This window comes from Dendrobates tinctorius, unplaced genomic scaffold (genome assembly GCF_039654945.1).
Source record: "Dendrobates tinctorius isolate UK_male_01 unplaced genomic scaffold, ASM3965494v1 ptg000103l, whole genome shotgun sequence".
Classification (NCBI taxonomy): Eukaryota; Metazoa; Chordata; class Amphibia; order Anura; family Dendrobatidae; genus Dendrobates; species Dendrobates tinctorius.
In genome coordinates this window covers 36,082,021-36,101,756 of record NW_027361771.1, presented here as the reverse complement: position 1 = coordinate 36,101,756, position 19,736 = coordinate 36,082,021, and the positions used below count along the sequence as shown (strand labels likewise).

Sequence of the window (19,736 nt, the reverse complement as noted above, 5' to 3'; positions counted from 1 at the left end):
CAATGGAATAGGTGGCAAACCGCAGCGGAATCAATTCTTTCTGCGGATTCAAATCCGCAGCTTTTCCACAGTTGTAAATCCGCAGCATGTGCACAGCAGACTGTAAATCCCATAGACTTACATTGTACTGTACACTGTCTGCAGAACTGCTGCAGAGGCCAAATCCGCAGCATGTGCACATAGCCTAACAGGTTCTCTTTAAAGGATTGTGTACGTATCTATGAAAATGCACTTTTAGGTGTTTTAGGCCTCAACAGACATTGTGCTAAAAAAAAAAAACGAGGACCGATCTGATTTTAAATAGGTGGTTATAGGCGGTCATTGAGGGGGTAGGGGAGGGCACTGTGCATTATTATTAATGCAACAATTATTTTATTATTAATGCAACAATTTCATGACTGCTTCAGTTTTTCCAGGTTATGGCCATGTAATAAACTGGGGTTTGTGTAGAATATCTGCACTATAGTATTTCCTGATCTTTGGCTTATTTAATAGCCCCGTAAAGCAACAAAACATCTCCACTGCATCTACAAAGGTCCACCAGAAGGATCTAGAAAACGTGGAATTTGGCCAATAAATTGCTGGGCATGCGAAGCATGACTTACATTAAATTTGCAATATCTTTACAGATTTAAGGGAATCTGTCACTAGGTTTTGCCTCCACAACTAAGATCAGCATGATGTAGGAGCAAAGACACCGATTCCAGCGATGTATCACTTCCTGCGCTGCTTTTGGCATTTTTAATAAAATCACTGTTTTCTCTGCTGCAGAGCTACTGTACCAGTTCTCTGAATGCTGAGCTCTGTATAACCCCACCCACACCACTGACTGGCATCTGTCTGTGTACACTGTGTGAAGGAAGAAAGCTGCCAATCAGTGGTGGGGGTGTAGTTATGAATATGAAGGACTACCTGACAGTAGGTTTACTAGTCCCCTAGTGATAATCTGCTATTAATACAGTGATTTTATCAAAATTACAGCAAGCAGCCCAGCAAATGACACATCACTGGAATCCGGGTCTCCGTCTCTGTTATTCTATAGTTAAGTCAGGTAGCAAAAGCCTGGTCACAGATTCCTTTTAAGGGGAGATGCATTACGGCTTTTACACCACTTTTTTTACATTTGTTTTTATCACATTTTGATGCTGCATCTTTTTTTGGCTCTTTTTGGTATGTCAATTACATAGTGGCCGCATCAGTGTATGGCACATCAGGGAACCTGTCAGGTTGATACCACTATTAGCCTTTAGCCTGCAGATATGGAGTGAGTAGTGTTAGGAAGGTGCCTGGCCTCCATACTTAAAGTGCAGCACCCAAGAGAAAATGAACTTTATTTCTCCTCTGGGAGCCGCAGGCTTTCAGTCATACAGGCGTGCCTACAGTCAGTACATAGTGATCGGAGGCTGTAAGTACCCCCTGGCACTGACTGACACTGCTGTGAGAGGTGACTGTAGCTGCACCAATATGCCTGAAAGGTGGCGACTCCCAAGAGGAAAAAAAAAAGTTCATTTTCTCCACGGTGCTACACTTTCAGTACAACGGCCAAGCACCTTCATATCGCTATTAACCCGCAGATTAACTATATATCTGCAGAAAAAAGCGCTATCCGACATGACAGGATCCCTTTAAGGATTATGTGATCCGCAATATTGAAATTATCAATATGACATCATACTGCGAGCATCATTTGTCACGTAGGGCGACAGCCCTTTGTGCCATGTACTTTGGCAGAGATATTAATTAGGGGGTATAACCCAGCTTACAGCCTCTTCCACTTGTTTCTTGTTTGCATACTCTTGTGATGTGACGGATTGGAAGGGAAAACACTTGTAAATCCCTTATACGTTTGTTGCATTATAAGATCCTCATTGTTGTAGAAAATGACACATGAATTGTTTGCAATCTATTTACTGACGTGCACGGGATACATAACACCTAGAATGCCGATATAATGATGGATTGTGGTGTCTGACACTTTCCCGCTTAATGACACAGTGATGGTATAAATACTGATCGCTGCTTCATTGGAAGGGCTCATGCAGATGTCCCAACAAATGAGTCTGATCTCAGACTGGCCGCGGATTTTCACACGCTCATAATCGCCATGATTTTTTTTCATGAACAGACTTTCCACAAAAAACACAAACATGTGAACAGCTCCAATGGTTATAATGGGTGCATGTTCTATCTTTGAAAAAAAAAAAACAGACTGAGGCATTAAATGAATCGACTGTAAACTTATGAATCCACCCAGCACACATTGTGCGCTGCGAGGATCCACCAGTTCCTGAGCCGTGACCGGAGGGTATACAGTTGAAACCAGAAGTTTCCATACACTATATAAAAAGACACATGCATTTTTTCTCAATATCTGACATGAAATCACATAGACTTACATTGTACTGTACACTGTCTGCAGAACTGCTGCGGATCCGCAGAGGCCAAATCCACAGCGTGTGCACATAGCCTAAAGAAATCAGCAAAGATATCAGGAAGAGAATTGTGGACTTGCACACAGGGCTGTGGAGTCAGAGTCTGTATAAAATGGACCGACTCCTAAAATATATAATAAATTGGGTACAGTAGTTCGATGCAGGACGTGCTGAATATTTTTTCATAGGAATTTGGGAAAGTTATGAAATGTCCTATAAATGACTGTTATATTCCTGATCTAAGGCTACATTCACACACAGCGTTTTTGCTGTGTTTTTTGAGGATACGTTTTTCAGCTGCAAAAGCTGATCATCTTTTTAAAAAACTGCATCACCTGAAAGGTTTTTGAGCTCATAGATAATGTTTTCAATAGCAAAAGCAGATTAGAAAAACGCCACACAACCTGACATGCTCATTCAGCCAAAAAACGAATCCTCACAAAAAAATGTGTCTGAATGTCATATCTTGAAACCCATTGACTTTGCTGGGATGCCCAGAGTCACTGCAAAAAACGGATCCGCAAAAACGCTGTGTGAATCATGGCCGTAGCCAGCGAGCAGCAGGGGGGGCAGCTACCCCCCCCAGAAGCAGGGGCACGCACCTATCAAAACTCATTTGTATGCTGCAGTGCTCCTGTCCTTCACCGGCTCCAGACTGCAGGGGGCAATCTCCCCTCCTCTGTCCTGTCTTCTGCCGTCTTCACTAGAGAGAGGAGGGGGAGGGGTGCCTGCCCTGCACAGGATCCAATTCCTGGGCCCCGAGCAGGAGAAAGTGAGAGAGTTGTCCACACGCTGCAGCTGGCAATAAGAGATAGTCTGCAAGAGGGACATGCTGGAAATCTGATTGGAAAAGTGAGGAAATAGGTTATTGCCGCCAGAACCCCTAAAATTGATTCCATCTTGAAGAGACGTGCTGGAAAAGTGGCAATTGTCGATCAAGCCTCTCGGTCTGGCAGCACTTATTTAATGATTGAGCGATTGCTTGAACTAAAACCGTTTCTTATATACTGTATATGGCGAACCCTCAGGTAATCCTAAATGAAGGTCAATGGACACAGGTGGCTGAATTGAAGGAATTGCTTAATCACCCATTTACCATGACTAAAAAATTACAAGCTGAGGATTTAACTCCTGGCATTTTCATAAGGGAGTGGAAGAACTTGCTATTTTGCCTGTCCCAAAGAGGAGGTTTAATCACAGATGAAATTTCTGCTTCAATGAAACAGAGACACAACTATTGGAAAATAAAAATTTTCTGGCAGCTGTTTATGTGGACCCAAGTCACCGTATATTACTTGATGATCAACAGCTTACTAAAGGAAAAGAAGCTCTGACTGAGGTAGAAGTTAGGATGAGTGGCCTACAGGAGGACTACCAGGCGCAAGAGGACTTGGGTCCTGACAGTGCTAATGCTGCCATATCTTGATCCTCATCAGATGAGGAGTTTGACTTTGACAAGTAAGTGGATGACATGGAGTAGGCATTGCCGCAAGGAATAAGATTTCACTCCGTCTCCTATAGCAAGCAGATTGAACATATTTCAGCAAAATGTTTCACTTGCTCTCAAAGAAATAGAAAAATTCAACCGTTCATCAAAACTGACTGTGCATGAGGCAATTCCTTTATACCCGGAAATTATTAGAGATGTTGCCCATGTGGTTACGGCTTTGCCTCCAACCCAAGTTAGTGTAGAGAGGTTGTTCTCTAGCCTTAAAATTATTAGGTCAGATTTGAGGTCATCTATGAAGGAGGATCTGATGGAGGCGATACTATTTCTTAGAACAAATTCATAGACTGCACAAATGTTATTTAGTATGTTTGTGTTGAAAACTGGTTTTTGCCACTTACATAGTTTATTACATAGTGTTATATATTGTATGTATATATACATACAATATATATATGTAATCGATATTACATAGTGCATTACATATTTACAATGCATTAGTTTTTTGTGTTCTAAAGTTGTATTCCAATAAATATATATTATGTTCTAAATATCTTGATTATTGCATCATAAAAATGATTAAATGTCTGATGTTCACATTGTACTACAATACATTTTTCACTTAAATATAAGCAATATATGTGGGAGTCGGAGTTGGAGTCAGTGTAAGAGAAATTGAGGAGTCGGAGACGCAGGTTTGGCTTACCGACTCCACAGCCCTGCTTGCACAAGTCTGGCTCATCCTTTAGTACAATTTCAAGATTCCTGAAGGTGCTTTGTTCATCTGTACAAACAATTATACACAAGTACAAACAAGATGAGAATGTCCAGCCATCATACCGCTCAGGAAGGAGATGGATTCTGTGTCCCAGAGATGAAAGTGCTTTGGTCCGACATGTGCATATCAACACAAGGACAAAAAGAAAAGACCTTGTGAAGATGATGATGGAAGCTGGCAAGATTGTGTCAATATACAGAGTGAAACAAGTACTGTATCAACATGGGCTGAAAGGCCACTCTCCCAGGAACAAGCCAATACTCCAAAAGAAACATAAAAAGCCAAATTAATGTTTGCAAATGCACACAAGAACAAAGACTTTAATTTTTGGAGACTTGTCCTGTGGTCTGATGAAAATAAATTGCACTTTATGGGCATAATGACCATCGTTACAGTTGGAGGAAAATGGGAGAAGCTTGGAAGCCTAAGAACACCATCCCAGCTGTGAAACATGGGGTTGGCAGAATCATGTTGTGGGGTTGTTTTGCTGCAGGAGGCACTGGTGCCCTTCCCAAAATAGATGGCATCAGGAGAAAAGAAGATTATGTGGCAATACTGAAGCAACATCTCAAGACGTCAGCCAGGAAGTTAAAGCTTGGGCGGAAATGAGTCTTCCAAATGGACAATGACCCAAAGCATACTGCCAAAATGGTAAAATGGCTTAAGGATAACAAAGTCAATGTTTTGGAGTGGCCATCACAAAGCCCTGATCTCAATCTTATTGAAAATGTACGGGCAAAACTGAAAAGGCAGGTGTGAGCAAGGTGACCTACAAACCTGGATCAGTTACACCAGTTTTGTCAGGAGGAATAGGCCCAAATTCCTACCAACCATTGAGAAGCTTGTGGAAGAATATCTCAATTGTTTGACCCAAGTCATTGCCCTTAAACTGAATGGTACTAAATACTAATGAAATGTATGTAAACTTTTCACTTTGCAATAAGTAATAAAAAACAGTGACAGTTTTTTGAAATGTGAAAAAAAGTATTTAGTCAGCCACCAATTGTGCAAGTCCTCCTATTAAAAAGATGAGAGAGGCCTGTAAATGACATCATAGGTAGATCACAACTATGGGAGTCAAAATGAGAAAACAAGTCCAGAAAATCACCTTGTCTGATTTGGCAAGATTTATTTTTCAGATTATGGTGGAAAATAAGTATTTGGTCATTAACAAAAGTTCATCTCAATATTTTGTTATATATCCTTTGTTGGCAATGACAGAGGTCAAACGTTTTCTGTAAGTCTTCACAAGGTTGGCGCACACTGTTGGTGGTATGTTGGCCCATTCCTCCATGCAGATCTCCTCTAGAGCAGTGATGTTTTGGGCCTGCTCTGAGCAACACGGACTTTCAAATCCTTCCAAAGGTTTTCTATGGGGTTGAGATCTGGAGACTGGCTAGGCCACTCCAGGACCTTCATAAGCTTCTTATGAAGCCACTTCTTCGTTGCCCTGGCGGTGTGCTTAGGATCATTATCATGCTGAAAAAAACATACACATTTCATCTTCAATGCCCTTGCTGATGGAAGAAAGTTTGCATTTAAAATCTCACGACATATGGCCCCATTCATTCTTTCATGTACACGGGTCAATCGTCCTGATCCCTTTGCAGAGAAACAGTCCCAAAGCATGATTTTGCCACCATGCTTCACAGTAGGTATAGTGTTCTTTGGATGCAACTCAGCTTTGTCTCCTCCAAACACGACGAGTTTTGTTTCTACAAAACAGTTCTACTTTGGTTTCATCAGACTATATGACATTCTCCCAATACTCTTCTGGATAATCCAAAAGCGATCTAGCAAACTTCAGACGGGTCTGGACATGTACTGGCTTAAATTAAGCAGGGGGACACGTCTGGCACTGCAGGATTTGAGTCCCTGGTGTGGTACTGATGGTAGCCTTTGTTACGGTGGTCTCAGTTCTATGCAGGACATTCATTAGGTCCCCCCCGTGTGGGTTCTGGACTTTTTGCTCACCGTTCTTGTGATCATTTTGACCCCCACGGGATGACATCTTGCGTGGAGCCCCAGATCGAGGGAGATTATCAGTGGTCTTGTATGTCTTCCATTTTCTGATTATTGCTCCCACAGTTGATTTCATCACACCAAGCTGCTTGACTATTGCAGATTCATTCTGCCCAGCCTGGTGCAGGGCTACAATTTTGTTTCTGATGTCCTTCAACAGCTCTTTGGTCTTCACCATAGTGGAGTTTGGAATGTGACCGTTTGAGGTTGTGGACAGGTGTCTTTTATACTGATAACAAGATCAAACAGGTGCCATTACTACCGTTATGAGTGGAGGACAGAAGAGCCTTTTAACCCCCAGAGCTTTTTCGGTTTTGCGTTTTTCGCTCCCCTCCTTCCCAGAGCCATAACTTTTTTATTTTTTCGTTAATATGACTATGTGAGGGCTTATTTTTTGTGGGACAAGTTGTACTTTTGAAGAAGATCATTGGTTTTACCATGTCGTGTACTGGAAAACGGGAAAAATATTCCAAATGCGGTGAAATTGCAAACAAAAGTGCAATCCCACAGTTTTTTTAATGACTTTTTTTCTAGGTTCACTAAATGCTAAAACTGACCTGCCATTATGATTCTCCAGGTCATTACGAGTTCATACACACCAAACGTGTCTGTCTAAGTTCTTTTTTATCTAAGTGGTGAAAAAAAATTACAAACTTTGCTAAAAAAAAAAAAATGGGCCATTTTCCCAGACCCATAGCGTCTCCATTTTTCGTGCTCTTGTGTTGTGTGAGGGCTTATTTTTTGTGTGCCCAGCTGACATTTTTAATGATACCATTTTTGTGCAGCTATGTTCTTTTGATCGCCTGTTATTGCATTTTAATGCAATGTCGCGGCGACCAAAATAACGTAATTCTGGCGTTTTAACTTTTTTCTCGCCATGCTGTTTAGCGATCAGGTTAATCCTTTTTTTTATTGATCAGGCGATTGAGAACGCGACGATACCATATATGTGTATGTTTGATTTTATTTTTATTTTCAATGGGACGAAAGGGCGGTATTTGAACTTTTATATATTTTTTTTTTTAACTTTTGGCATGTTTCAATAGTCTCCATAGGAGGTTAGAAGCTGCCACAACTCGATTGGCTCTGCTACATAGAGGCAATGGTCAGATCGCCTCTATGTAGTAGAATTGCTGACTTGCTATAAGAGCCGACCACTGGGTGGTGCTCACAGCAATCCGGCATTGACAACCACAGAGGTCTCCAGGAGACCTCGGGTTGACATGCCGACACACCGGTGACCCATGATCACATGACGCGGGTCACCAGTGTGAATATTTCCGGCACGATTGCCGGAAGCATCATTTAAATGCCAGTGTCAGCACTTGACAGCGTCATTTAACTACTTAATAGCCGTGGGTGGATCGCGATTTCACCCGCTACTATTGTGGGCACATCAGCTGTTCAAAACAGCTGACATGTCCCGTGAGAGATGTGGGCTCACCGCAGGTCTGTGAGAGCCAGAAATCTTGTATGTTTTTAGGTGACCAAATACTTATTTTCTACCATAATTTGCAAAATAAGTCTTGCCAAATCAGACAAGGTGATTAACTGGATTTGTTTTCTCATTTTGACTCTTATAGCTGTGGTCTACCTATAATGTCAATTACAGGCCTCACATCTTTTTAAGTGGGAGAACTTGCACAATTGGTAGCTGACTAAATACTTTTTATTCCACACTGTACCCTCCAGTCACTACACATGGCCCTTGCTGCCGCCTCAGCCAGTGTCCATCAAATAGCGGATTCATTGTCCATTCAACTTGACTCTGGTAGTAGGTCTTTCAGATACTATATCTTCAGAATCATCATCCCCATCCTAGGGGTGCAGAGCCCCACGGTGGGCTAGTTGACCATGAGGCCTGTTAATTTAACATTCGCCCCTTCCGCTTCTTTTCCCAAATAGGACAATTCCGAGAGATGTTACCTTCTGGACCCCATTCAGAAACCAGTGAATCCCCGCAGCACACAGTGCGTGCAGACTTATTGATTTGGACCAGACAACCCCTTTAAGCGAAGCATGGTTTTCATGCTTTTTTTTTTACTAGTAAATGTACCAAAACCATCAAAAACCACACTTGTTTCTGCAATACCGCACGGTGTGGCCTATTAGGCCGTGTACCCACAACATGATCATATGGTGTGTTTTTTTGTGCAATTTTTCTAGTAAAAAGCAGCTATTTTACCACATTTTTGACAAATCAAGGCAAAAAAAAATACTTCAGGAACACATCATGTGAGCACGGCCTTAACTTCAGGCAAATTATGTAATCTTTGTGCATCATGTTGGGTTTAGTGATCTACTGAATTTCAGTAGATAACACTTGGATTAAACACTCTTTGATCAAACGTTTATAAGATTTGGGTCATGTGAGCAGTTTCCCCCGTGTGTGAATTTTTTGATGCCTAGTAAGATCTGATCTGGTGCTAAAACATTTCCCACATTCTGTACAGAGAAACGGCTTCTCTCCAGTGTGAATTCTCTGATGGTCAATGAGTCCGGATTTATGTGCAAAACATTTCCCACATTCACAACATGCAAAAGGCTTCTCCCCTGTGTGAACCTTTAAATGACGAGCAAGAGCTGATTTGTTGGTAAAATATTTCCGACATTCAGAACAAGGAAAAAGATTCTCTCCTGTGTGTGTTCTCAGATGTTCCACAAGACCGGTTTTATGGATATAACCTTTGCCACATTCTTGACATGAAAACAGCCTCTCTCCTGTGTGACTTTTCTGATGTCGTAAAAGCTCCGATTTATGAAAGAAATATTTCCCACATTCTGAACATGGAAACGTCTTTGCCCCTATATGAATTTTCCAGTGTTTATTAAGTTCTGATTTTTTGCTAAAGCATTTTCCACATTGTGGACATGAAAACAGTTTCCCTACTGTGTCACTTGTCTGAGGTTCAAGGAGATTTGGTTCCTTAGCTAAAACTATCCTGTTATATGAAAACAGCTTTTCCTCTGTGTGGACTTTCTGATGTCTAACGAGGTCAGATTTCAGGAAAAAACATTTTGCACATTCAGAACATGAAAACGGTTTGTCCCCTGTGTGACGTTTCTGATGTTTAAAAAGATCTGATTTGTAGACAAAACATTTACCGCATTCTGAACATTGAAACATTTTCTCTCCTGTGTGACTTTTACGATGTCGAATAAGAAGCGACTTCCGGGAAAAACGTTTCCCACATTCTAAACATGGAAACGGCCTTTCTCCTGTGTGGCTTCTCTGATGGTCAACAAGACCTGTTTTCTGCGTGAACCGTTTTCCACATTCTGAACATGAATATGGCTTCTCCCCCAAGTCGATTTCTTGAAAACAGTTTTGGTTGAAACATTTCCCGCATTCTGTGCACAAAAACAAATTTATGCTGGTGCTTTGTTTGAAACATTCTCCGTTTTCTGAATACTTAAGCGGCCATTCTCCCATGTGGGAAGATTGGATGAAGTTACCACAGTCACTTTCACGAGATGGATATATTTGACCTTCTCTATAACTTGCACTTTGTGTTAAAATTTGCGACTGCTCAGAAAACGATTGCTGTCCATTAGAGGGTTCAGAATGTATTGGTCCGTCGTGACGTTGTGAACAGATAGTTGGGATAATGAGATTTCCTGTAAAAGCATCTTTAGTGATATTGTTCTCTTTTCCTCCAAATGCTGAGGATAACAAGACACATCCCTCTGGATCCTTCTTATAGCCATCTGCTGAGGAGAAAAGCGATGTTGTGATTTTTTATTTTTAAAAAAATGTCAGTCATTTTGTTTTATTTATTACATCTTAATTTCATATTTTTGCTTTATCTCGCAAAATTTAGCTTTTCATCGTGGGTTTAAGGGGGTTGTCCACTACCCAAACAACCCCTTCTCAATCGCTATATTCTCCCTTTATAAAATAATCACAGTTAGGCCGGAATCACACTAAACATATGAAAATAAACGGTCCAAGTCTCCATGCCGAGAGTCGCACGAGTGTAATGCGAGTAAAAGTCAATTTTTCACACCTAGCACTCGATTTATAACTGAATGCAGTGTGATTGCTATCAGATTGCAATGCGATTTTAACATGAGCTTTTACATGGAGCAATTTTGTATATTATTTACACATCGTTTTCCAAGGAAATATTTGTCAAAACACACATATATATAATAGTTAGATAGAATAAAAGCTGGCAATTCATGTGCCGCATACAGTAAAATCACTGACAAGTTGGAATAGATTTATACACATATAATACATAAATATGTAGATGTCAGTGAGACACACACACATACAGTATATATAAATATACAGAGTGGGCTATTTATATGGATACACCTGGGTGAGCCATTTATAAAGTTGGATCCAAAATGGCCAACTTCAAAATGGCCACCATGGTCACCACCCATCTTGAAAAGTTTCCCCCTCCCATACACTAATGTGCCACAAACAGAAAGTTGATATCACCAACCATTCCCATTTTATTTAGGTTTATCCATATAAAAGTCCCACCCAGGTGTATCCATATATATATTTATTTATATTTATTACATAGATACAATAAAAGCTGGCAATTTATCTGCCGTGTACTTTAAAATCACTGCAAGAGCCGACAGGATAGAAGAGATGGATTACATACAGTAAATACACATAGAATAGGTAGATATACAAATGTCAGTGACAAATACAATTAGTGCAGTGTATGTGCAAATTAATGTACAAGTATTTAATTAATAGATTATTTTTCTGAAAAAAAATGGCATGGGCTCCTGGGCAATTTTCGGAACCAGCAGAGAATATCCGATAGCTGGGGAACAATATTTATAGCCTGGGAAGGGGGTAATACCCATGGAGATTCCCAGGCTATTAATATCAGCTAACAGCTGTTAAAGGCTAATTATACAGTTATTAAAATGGGGGACTCTAAAAAAAAATGACATAGGGTCCCCCTATAATTAATAACCAGCAAAGACTATGCAGACAGCTGCGGGCTGATATTAATAAACTAGGAAGGGGCCATGGATACTGGCCCCACCCAGGCTAGAAACATCTGCTCTTAGCAGCCCCAGAAAAGGCGCATCTCTAAGATGCGTCAATTGTGGCACTTAGCCTGGCTTTTCCTACTTGCCCTCTAGCGGAGGCAAGTGGGGTGATAGTTGGGGGGGTTGATGTCATCTTTGTATTGTCAAGTGACATCAAGTCCCGAGGTTAGTAATGGAGAGACGTCAATAAGACGCCCCCATTACTAACCCCATAGTCACATTGTAAGAAAACACAGTCTCCCAGAAAACAGCCCTTTAATTGAAATGACGACAGACTCCTTTAATCCAGCAGAGTTCATTGACCATGAACTCGCAGGACCTGTCTAACGGCACAGCGAGCAGGAGAACTTTCTCACGCTCGCGGTGCCCTCAGACAGGGAATAGTAGTTCACAGGCAGACACTGAGCACACAGTGCTCAGTGTCTACTGGATAACAGGCTGCATGCTCGCATCATGCATCCATGTAGCCTGCCGTTATGAGACAAATTGATTAAAAGCATCTCTGCGGAAAGATGAGGAATATTGATGTTTTTTTTTTTTTAACCTTTTTTGCAGATGACGGGGGAATGGGCGAGGTCGTAAGTATGGTTTAATTAAGACTATTAAAGGAATCTGTGTCATTCTATCAATTAAAGGTCTTTTTCTGGGTGTCTGTGTTTTCTTACAATGTGACTAATGGGTTAGTAATGGGGGCGTCTTATTGACACCTCTACATCACTAACCTTGGGGCTTGATGTCACTTGACAATACAAAAGTGACATCAACCCTCCCAACTATCACCCCACTTGCCACCACTACAGGGCAAGTGGGAAGAGCGAGGCTAAGTGTCAGAATTGGCGCACCTTAGAGATGCGACTTTTCTGGGGCGGCTGAGAGCTGATGTTTTTAGCCGGGGGGGGGGGGCAATATTCATGGTTCCTTCCTAGGCTATTAATATCAGCTCGTAGCTGTCTGCATAGACTTTGTTGGTTACTAATTATAGGGGGACTCTACGTCTTTTATTTTTTTTATGGGTCCCCCATTTTAACAGCCAGTAAAGGCTAAGTATACAGTTGTTAGCTGATATTAATAGCCTGGGAAGCTCCATGGGTATTACTCCCTTCCCAGGCTATAAACATTGACCCCCAGCTGGTTATGAAAATTACGCGGGAGACCACGCAATTTTTTTCCAAAAAATCTTTTATTAATTATGTACAGTAATTTACACATACACTGCACTAATTGTATGTCACTGACTTCTATATCTCTATTCTATATGTATTTACTGTATGTAATCAATCTCTTCTATCGTGTCGGCTCCTGCAGTGATTTTTACAGTACATGGCAGATGAATTGCCGGTTTCTTTTGTATCTATGTAATACATATATATGTGTGTGTATGTCACTGACATCTATATATCTATGTATTCTATGTGTATATATCTATTCTATTCTAACCTGTCAGTGTGATTTTACTGCATGCTGCACATGAATTGCTGGCTTTTCAAAGGACACCGGTGAGTAAAAATCGGACACCACTCGCATGGTCCGAGTGCTGTGTGATTTTTTTTCTCACACCCATAGGCTTACATTGATGAGTCTCGGTGACAATCACAGCATGCTGCAATTTTAAACGCACACTGAATACGCCCAAGAAAATAAACGGTGATGTGAGCTGCCCCAGAGATTAACACTAGGCCGAGTGCTATGCGATGTTTCCTCGCATAGCTCTTGCCCGTATTCTACAGTAGTGCGACGCCAGCCTTATACTCACCTCTGGTGTCGGCAATGAGTCTTTCAGGCCTGGCTTGTCATTTCTATGCCACATGAAACCTGAAAGGTTGACTTCACTCTCCCTTCCCTCGAAAAAAGTAGACATCCAAAGTAAGTGAGACAGCACCTGCAGCTGTGACTTCCTCCAAATATCAGTTAAGTCCGGAGGCAGAGGAGAGTGAAGCATTCGCTGATTGGCTGCAGGGCTCACGTGACATAATGTCACATTAACCCCAGGAGAGCCAGTGCCATCACCTCTGAAATGGTGCCCACACCGGAGGCAAGCATGGCTGTTATTATTTTCTAAGGAGGGAGCACAGTGATTGAAAAGATGTTGTCCGAGTAGTGGACAACCCCTTTCTGCAATCTGTGGAGAACAGACAATAGCTTTTGAGAGGAAGATTGCTATCATTGTCCTAACTAACTATATATTAAAAAAAAAAAAAAGTATGTTTAGAAAAACAAAGTAATTGACCTGTACCAAGTAACTATGTATTTTCATTTACGGTATTTTAATTGTTATACCTACATTAGTTTTAAAGTGTCAAGAAAACATAAAATGAAAGCAATGAGGTGGTATAAGAAAATGACATTTTTGAGGCTCTGAGCCTCATTTTGATACATTTGGTTCAATTTTATTCCAAACACAAACAAAATGAAGGTGCAACAAATGTTTCATAGTTCAACATGATTTAATTACGGTACATATTACACTTAAATAAAAAATGTAGACAGAATCACTGAGTGGAGAGCTATAGAAAAATACACAGGTATAAGAAGCATTTGATTGTAATCTGCAACTGTCTAAAAGTCTAATGCCTAGTGGAAAATACATTTGAAGACCTGCTTATGTTTGGGATATCATTAGAATGGGTGTCTCTGTGTCATTGCTTTTGGAGGAATTTGGCTATCAGCTGTTTGTAAATTTAGTACAATTTCAATATATGTACACTCCTATTATATTTTGCATGATTATTATGCAAAAAAATGTTCCTCTTACCAAAGAATGTGAGGGTCTCTTGGTCCTCCATAATGATGTCCTTGTACAGATCCATGTGTCCTTCTATATACTCCCACTCCTCCATGGAGAAATGGACAGTGACATCCTGACACCTTATAGGAACCTGACACACAATGATACAGTCATCACCCAGACACATCATCCCTTGTGTTACTGTATAATGTCCCACTATTCTCAGCAGCGCTCACCTCTCCGGTCAGCAGCTCAATCATCTTGTTGGTGAGGTCCAGGATCTTCTGATCATTATTTCTGTTATGTATAAGTGAGTGAGGTGGAAGCTCCATGATGGGGATCTGGGTCCTGCTCCATCCTTCAGGAGGACAGCTGCAGGGGGTCACACATTGTCTAGATGTCTTTTTTGCTACTGTGTAATCCTGCAGATGGAGAAATCGCATTATTTATATTTAGAACCTCTCATGTCGCCACCTATGCCACGTTATTGCTAATAGAGATGACATGTTTCATAATTCCCAGTGACTCTCACCTCTCCGGTCAGCAGGTAGATGATCTCCAAGGTGAGCTCTAGAATATCGTTGGTCATTGTTTTTCTGTGCTTGTCCAATCCTGTTGGGTCAGTGAAGGAGAGAACCATAGTGTGCGGAGGAGTCTTCAGCATTAAGCAATCCTGACTGCTGGAATTGGAATACAAAACACAGAGAATATTGAATATTGCAGTGTTTGTATGAGCTTAATTTTTGAGTAAACTGGAAGATGGGCACAATAAGTCGTTAGAGCCTGGATTGGAAAACCTCAAATTACTAATATAAATGTATGGGATATTGGTAAAAGTTACCCTATTCCCTCTGTAGGTTTGAAGCTTCCAGCAGAATCAGAAGCCAAAATCAGCTGTCTTGTATGGTTAAGGGCTCGTACACACAACCATATTTTCGTTCCAAGTGATATCAGTTAAAATAAGGATCGCACTTAGACCAATGATATTCAATGGGGCAGTGCAGATGAGCAATTTTTTTCAGTACCTGAATCTACATGTGAAAAAAAAAAGAAAATCGCAGCACGAACTAGGTTCTTCCATAAATCAAAAAAGTCTATGGGTGTGAGAGAAAAAAAAAATCTGTTGCCATACATTGCAAGTCTGTAACACAGGAAACGGTAAATGGTCCTGTAAATGATTAATAGCTGCTGATTAAAAAAAAAAAACGGATTGTACACAGATGACAAGTGAGAAACAAATCGTCCCACGATTTTAGATGCATCTCTGAACAACTTTTTAGACTGTCATGTGAATCTACCCTAAGACTCAGCTATAATTTCCCAGGCATTTGTAGGCTTTAACCCCTTAATTTTTGTTTTTTCTATTTTTGTCTTTTAGTATATAGAAATAGGACACTCCCTGTCTTCTACAGATTTATGGCTCCATAAATATTTTACTCACATATATAACGCCATTAATTCCACAGCACTTTACAGACATTATCATCACTGTCCCCGATGAGGCTCACAATCTAAATTCCCCATCAGTATGTCTTTGGAGTGTGGGAGAAACCCACACAAACACAGGGAGAACATACAAACCTGTACCTGGTGAGATTTGAACCCAGTACTCCAGCGCTGCAAGGCTGCAGTGCTAACCACTGAGCCATGGTGACTGTGTACAGGTCTGTGGCTATCGGACCAGAGCCGCAGTACCTGCCTCTTACCTCTTGACATCTTTGGTGCTTCCTAATTATCCAGCCTGGCACGTCACTACTCTGCAATGATGACACTGTACTAGGCTAGCTAATCAAAAGAAAAGCCAAGTATGCCATCAGGGAGGAGGCGTTTCTCACGGCACCAATCCAGAAGATAGACATTTTGGTCATGGCTGATGGACTGGGTTATGTGAATCGATTTGCCCCAAATCTAATTAAAACCACTTTGGTAATATTGTATATGTCCCTCTTGTGCCACCAAAACAGCTTTAACATCTTGAGGCACGGACTCCACATGATCCCTGATGGTATCTGGCACCAATCTGTTAGCAGCTGATTTTATAAGTCCTATAAGATGTGCGGGGAGTTCTCTACGGACCAGATTTGCTTTCCTAGCACATCCTACAGATGTTTGACCATGCTGAATTCTGACAAATGTGTTCTGTTCCTCATATCAATGAGTGTCTATGAACTATATCCTTCTTCTCCTCTTGCTTCCTCAAACTCAATGTGGACAAATCCAAAGTAATTATCTTTCCTCCATCTCGCATACCTTCCCTACCTGATCTATCTATCACAATAAATGAATTCACACTCTCCCCTGTACCTGTAATCTGCTGCCTCAGAGTAACCCTTGACTCTGCCCTGTCCTTCAAACCACACATCCAAGCTCTTACCACGTTCTGTCGCCTCCAGCTCAAAAATATTTCCAGAATCCGTCCTTTCCTTATCCCTCACTCTACTAAAATGCTTGTGCATGCCATCATCATCTCCCGCCTCGACTACTGCAACATCCTCTTCTGTGGCCTACCTTCTAACACTGTCGCACCCCTCCAGTCCGTCCTTAACTCTGCTGCCTGACTAATTCATTTCTCTCCTCGATACACTCCTGCTTCTCCTCTTTGCAAATCCCTTCACTGGCTCCCAATTTCCCAGCATATCCAGTTTAAACTACTAACACTGACCTACAAAGCCATTCATAACCTTTCTCCTCCGTATATTTCCGAACTAATCTTTCAATATTTTCCCTCACGAAATTTCTGGTCCTCCCAAGACCTCCTTCTCTCTTCCACGTTTATTCGCTCCTCGCCCAGTCGCCGCCAAGATTTCTCCCGAATATCCCCCATCATCTGGAATTCTGTGCCCCGTCCGGTTATCCACATTTGGATCCTTCAAACGGAACCTGAAAACCCACTTCTTCAAAAAAGTTTACAACCCCCAACCTACTGTCTCCTTCTCCATAATCCTGTAGAATGTAAGCCCGCAAGGGCAAGGTCCTCTCTCCCCTCTGTATCAGTCTGTCATTTTTAGTTTTTTTTCACTGTAAGGTATATTTGTACTTTGATGTAACCCCTTCTCATGTACAGCACCATGGAATCAATGGTGCTATATAAATAATAATAATATCAATCCAACACACTTTTTACGCTGTGACTAGTGATGAGCGAACAGGTTCGGATGGATAACATCTTATCCGAACATCTCGGCTGTGCTCATATATTATGTTAGAGTCCCTGCAGCTGCATGAATCATGGCAATTCCCTAACAGACAATCCCCAAGTGTTGAGGCAGTCTAACAGACAGTGAACCATGCAGCCGCAGGGACTCAAACATAATAATCTCTAATTATATAGCGCTAACATATTCCACAGCACTTTACAGACCTCATCATCACTGTCCCCAATGGGGCTCACAATCTTAATTCCCTATCAGTATGTCTTTGGAATGTAGGAGGAAACCGGAGAACCCGGAGGAAACCCACACAAACAGGCAGAACATACAAACTCCTTGCAGATGTTGTCCTTTGTGGGATTTGAACCCAGGACCCAGGCGCTGCAATGCTGCAGTACTAACCACTGAGCTACTGTGCTGTCCTGAGCATGCCTGAGATATTCTGATAATGGATAAGATGTTATCCATCCGAGCCCGATCGCTCATCACTAGTTGAGACAATTTATCCTGGTGAAGCTGCCATGTTATGCCATGGGGGGGCTGTACGTGCAAGTAACAAGCTCATGAATTCTAGGCACTGCGGTTTCCCAGCAGCACATTGCCCATATCACCCGCCATCTTGCCTTCTCCCAGAGAGCACCCTAGGGTGCTGGATACCCTTAGCTTCAGTCTGGGATTCATCCGGGATAATAAAGCACTAAAATTCACACAGCCACGAAACTCACCTCTGAGGCTGATAACCTAGCACTGGAAGATTAATGTTGCAGCCCTTTAAGGTCCTGGGTGAGGTGTCACATGCTTCTTTGGGTCTTCAACCTCAGGCTGGGTCAAAAGCAAGGAAGAGCCATGCAGTCATGGCTGACAGCCACTGTAACAAGCTAGCCAGTGTTCTTCTCGTCACATGTCACAGGTTGAATGTCATTATCGTTTTGTACCATAATTCCAAGAAATCACATATACCCCAGCCAGGATCTGAGGTGTGTGTGCTGTGTGGTGCCAGTAACTGCAGGACCTGTGATGATGTCATAGTCATGTGATCAGTCATGTGACATTTGGGGCAGCGCCTTGAGAAGCAGTTCTGGGATGATTGTGTCTAGATTGGAGTGGCTCCTGTCTATAGCCGGCTCACTGGTGAGGTGACGAGATGGAGTGTCTACAGTGAGGGTCTCACCAGAGCCTCCGCTGTAGACAGTTCGGTGCTGAGGTGACCGGAGGGGGCACCTCACAGGAACCACTGACAGGACAGAATGGAGGCGTTATAGGAGTGTTATATAATATATATTCAAAAAGGTTCATTTTTTTCTCAATAATGTACACTCTGCACCTCAACTTAACTGCTAAAAAACAGAAATACACAACAGAGATCAAAATGAGTTCAGAAAACGCCCAAGAAGTAATTACTACGCTATCAAATATGAAATACACACAGAATTGTATTTTGTGCAAAAATATAAATATTTTATTAAACTGTTATATTTCATAAAATATCAGTAAGTACAAAATATGAGTACATGATGGAAGACAACATGACTAGAACACCCGGTAATAGTAATGTGATCGGATGAATAAAGGCTAACAGGAAAAGGTTTAGAGAAAATGAATATCCCCAGATTCCTACTTGGGCACACAGTCTGAGGCTGAGTTCACACGTGGCGTTTTTTTCGCGTTTCTGCGGCGGTTTTAATCGCACGATTTTGCCACGAAAAATAAGCATCCCATGCATTCCTATGGGATTCCGCAATGCTGTGCTAATGCTGCGGTTTTTACCGCGGCGGAATCGCTTCGCGGTAAAAACCGCAGCATGCTCATTAATTTTGCGGAATCGCGGCGATCCCGCACCCATAGGAATGCATTGTTCCGCTTACTTCCTGCATGTGGCTGTGCACACCATGCGGAAAGTAAGCAGAACATTTGCGGATGGTACCCACGGTCCGGAGGAGAGGAGACTGTCCTCCGGGCTTTGGGTACCATATCCCTGTAAAAAATAGAATTTAAAATAAAAAATATTGTTATTCTCACCTTCCGACGCCCCGCGCAGCATTCCCGCCTCTCTCCACGCTCTCGTTCCCAGTAATCCTTTGCGAAAATGCCCGCGATGACGTCCGTTCTCGCGGGATCGCGAAGTCTCGCGGTCATTCGCGCGACGTCATCGCGAATG

General features: G+C 41.8%; 1 protein-coding gene across 2 annotated transcripts; it reads right to left on the bottom strand.

Moving 5' to 3' along the window:
• Positions 1-1,904: 1,904 nt before the first annotated feature.
• LOC141100183 (uncharacterized) lies at positions 1,905-18,584 on the bottom strand. 2 transcript variants are annotated; one of them, XM_073588482.1, is made up of 5 exons: positions 18,304-18,584; positions 14,962-15,109; positions 14,666-14,851; positions 14,457-14,580; positions 1,905-10,390 (listed from the first exon to the last, which is right to left on the bottom strand). In XM_073588482.1, exons 2-5 carry the CDS (start codon positions 15,091-15,093, stop codon positions 9,045-9,047), a joined length of 1,788 nt encoding a protein of 595 aa, XP_073444583.1. In that variant the 5' UTR covers positions 15,094-15,109; positions 18,304-18,584; the 3' UTR covers positions 1,905-9,044. The 2 variants fall into 2 exon arrangements, with proteins under 2 accessions (XP_073444583.1, XP_073444585.1); XM_073588484.1 differs by having other exon boundaries at positions 1,905-10,387.
• Between the last annotated feature and the right edge of the window lie 1,152 nt (positions 18,585-19,736).

What these genes read in the sequence shown, in the direction of transcription:
- LOC141100183 (XM_073588482.1), bottom strand. Translation starts at nt 15,093, where the DNA reads ATGCTGAAGACTCCTCCGCACACTATGGTTCTCTCCTTCACTGACCCA. An exon ending in TTGAGCTGCTGACCGGAGAG is followed by an intron (nt 14,581 to 14,665) that starts GTGAGCGCTGCT and finishes ATTGTGTGTCAG; the next exon opens with GTTCCTATAAGGTGTCAGGA. An exon ending in AGAGACCCTCACATTCTTTG is followed by an intron (nt 10,391 to 14,456) that starts GTAAGAGGAACA and finishes TTTTCTCCTCAG; the next exon opens with CAGATGGCTATAAGAAGGAT.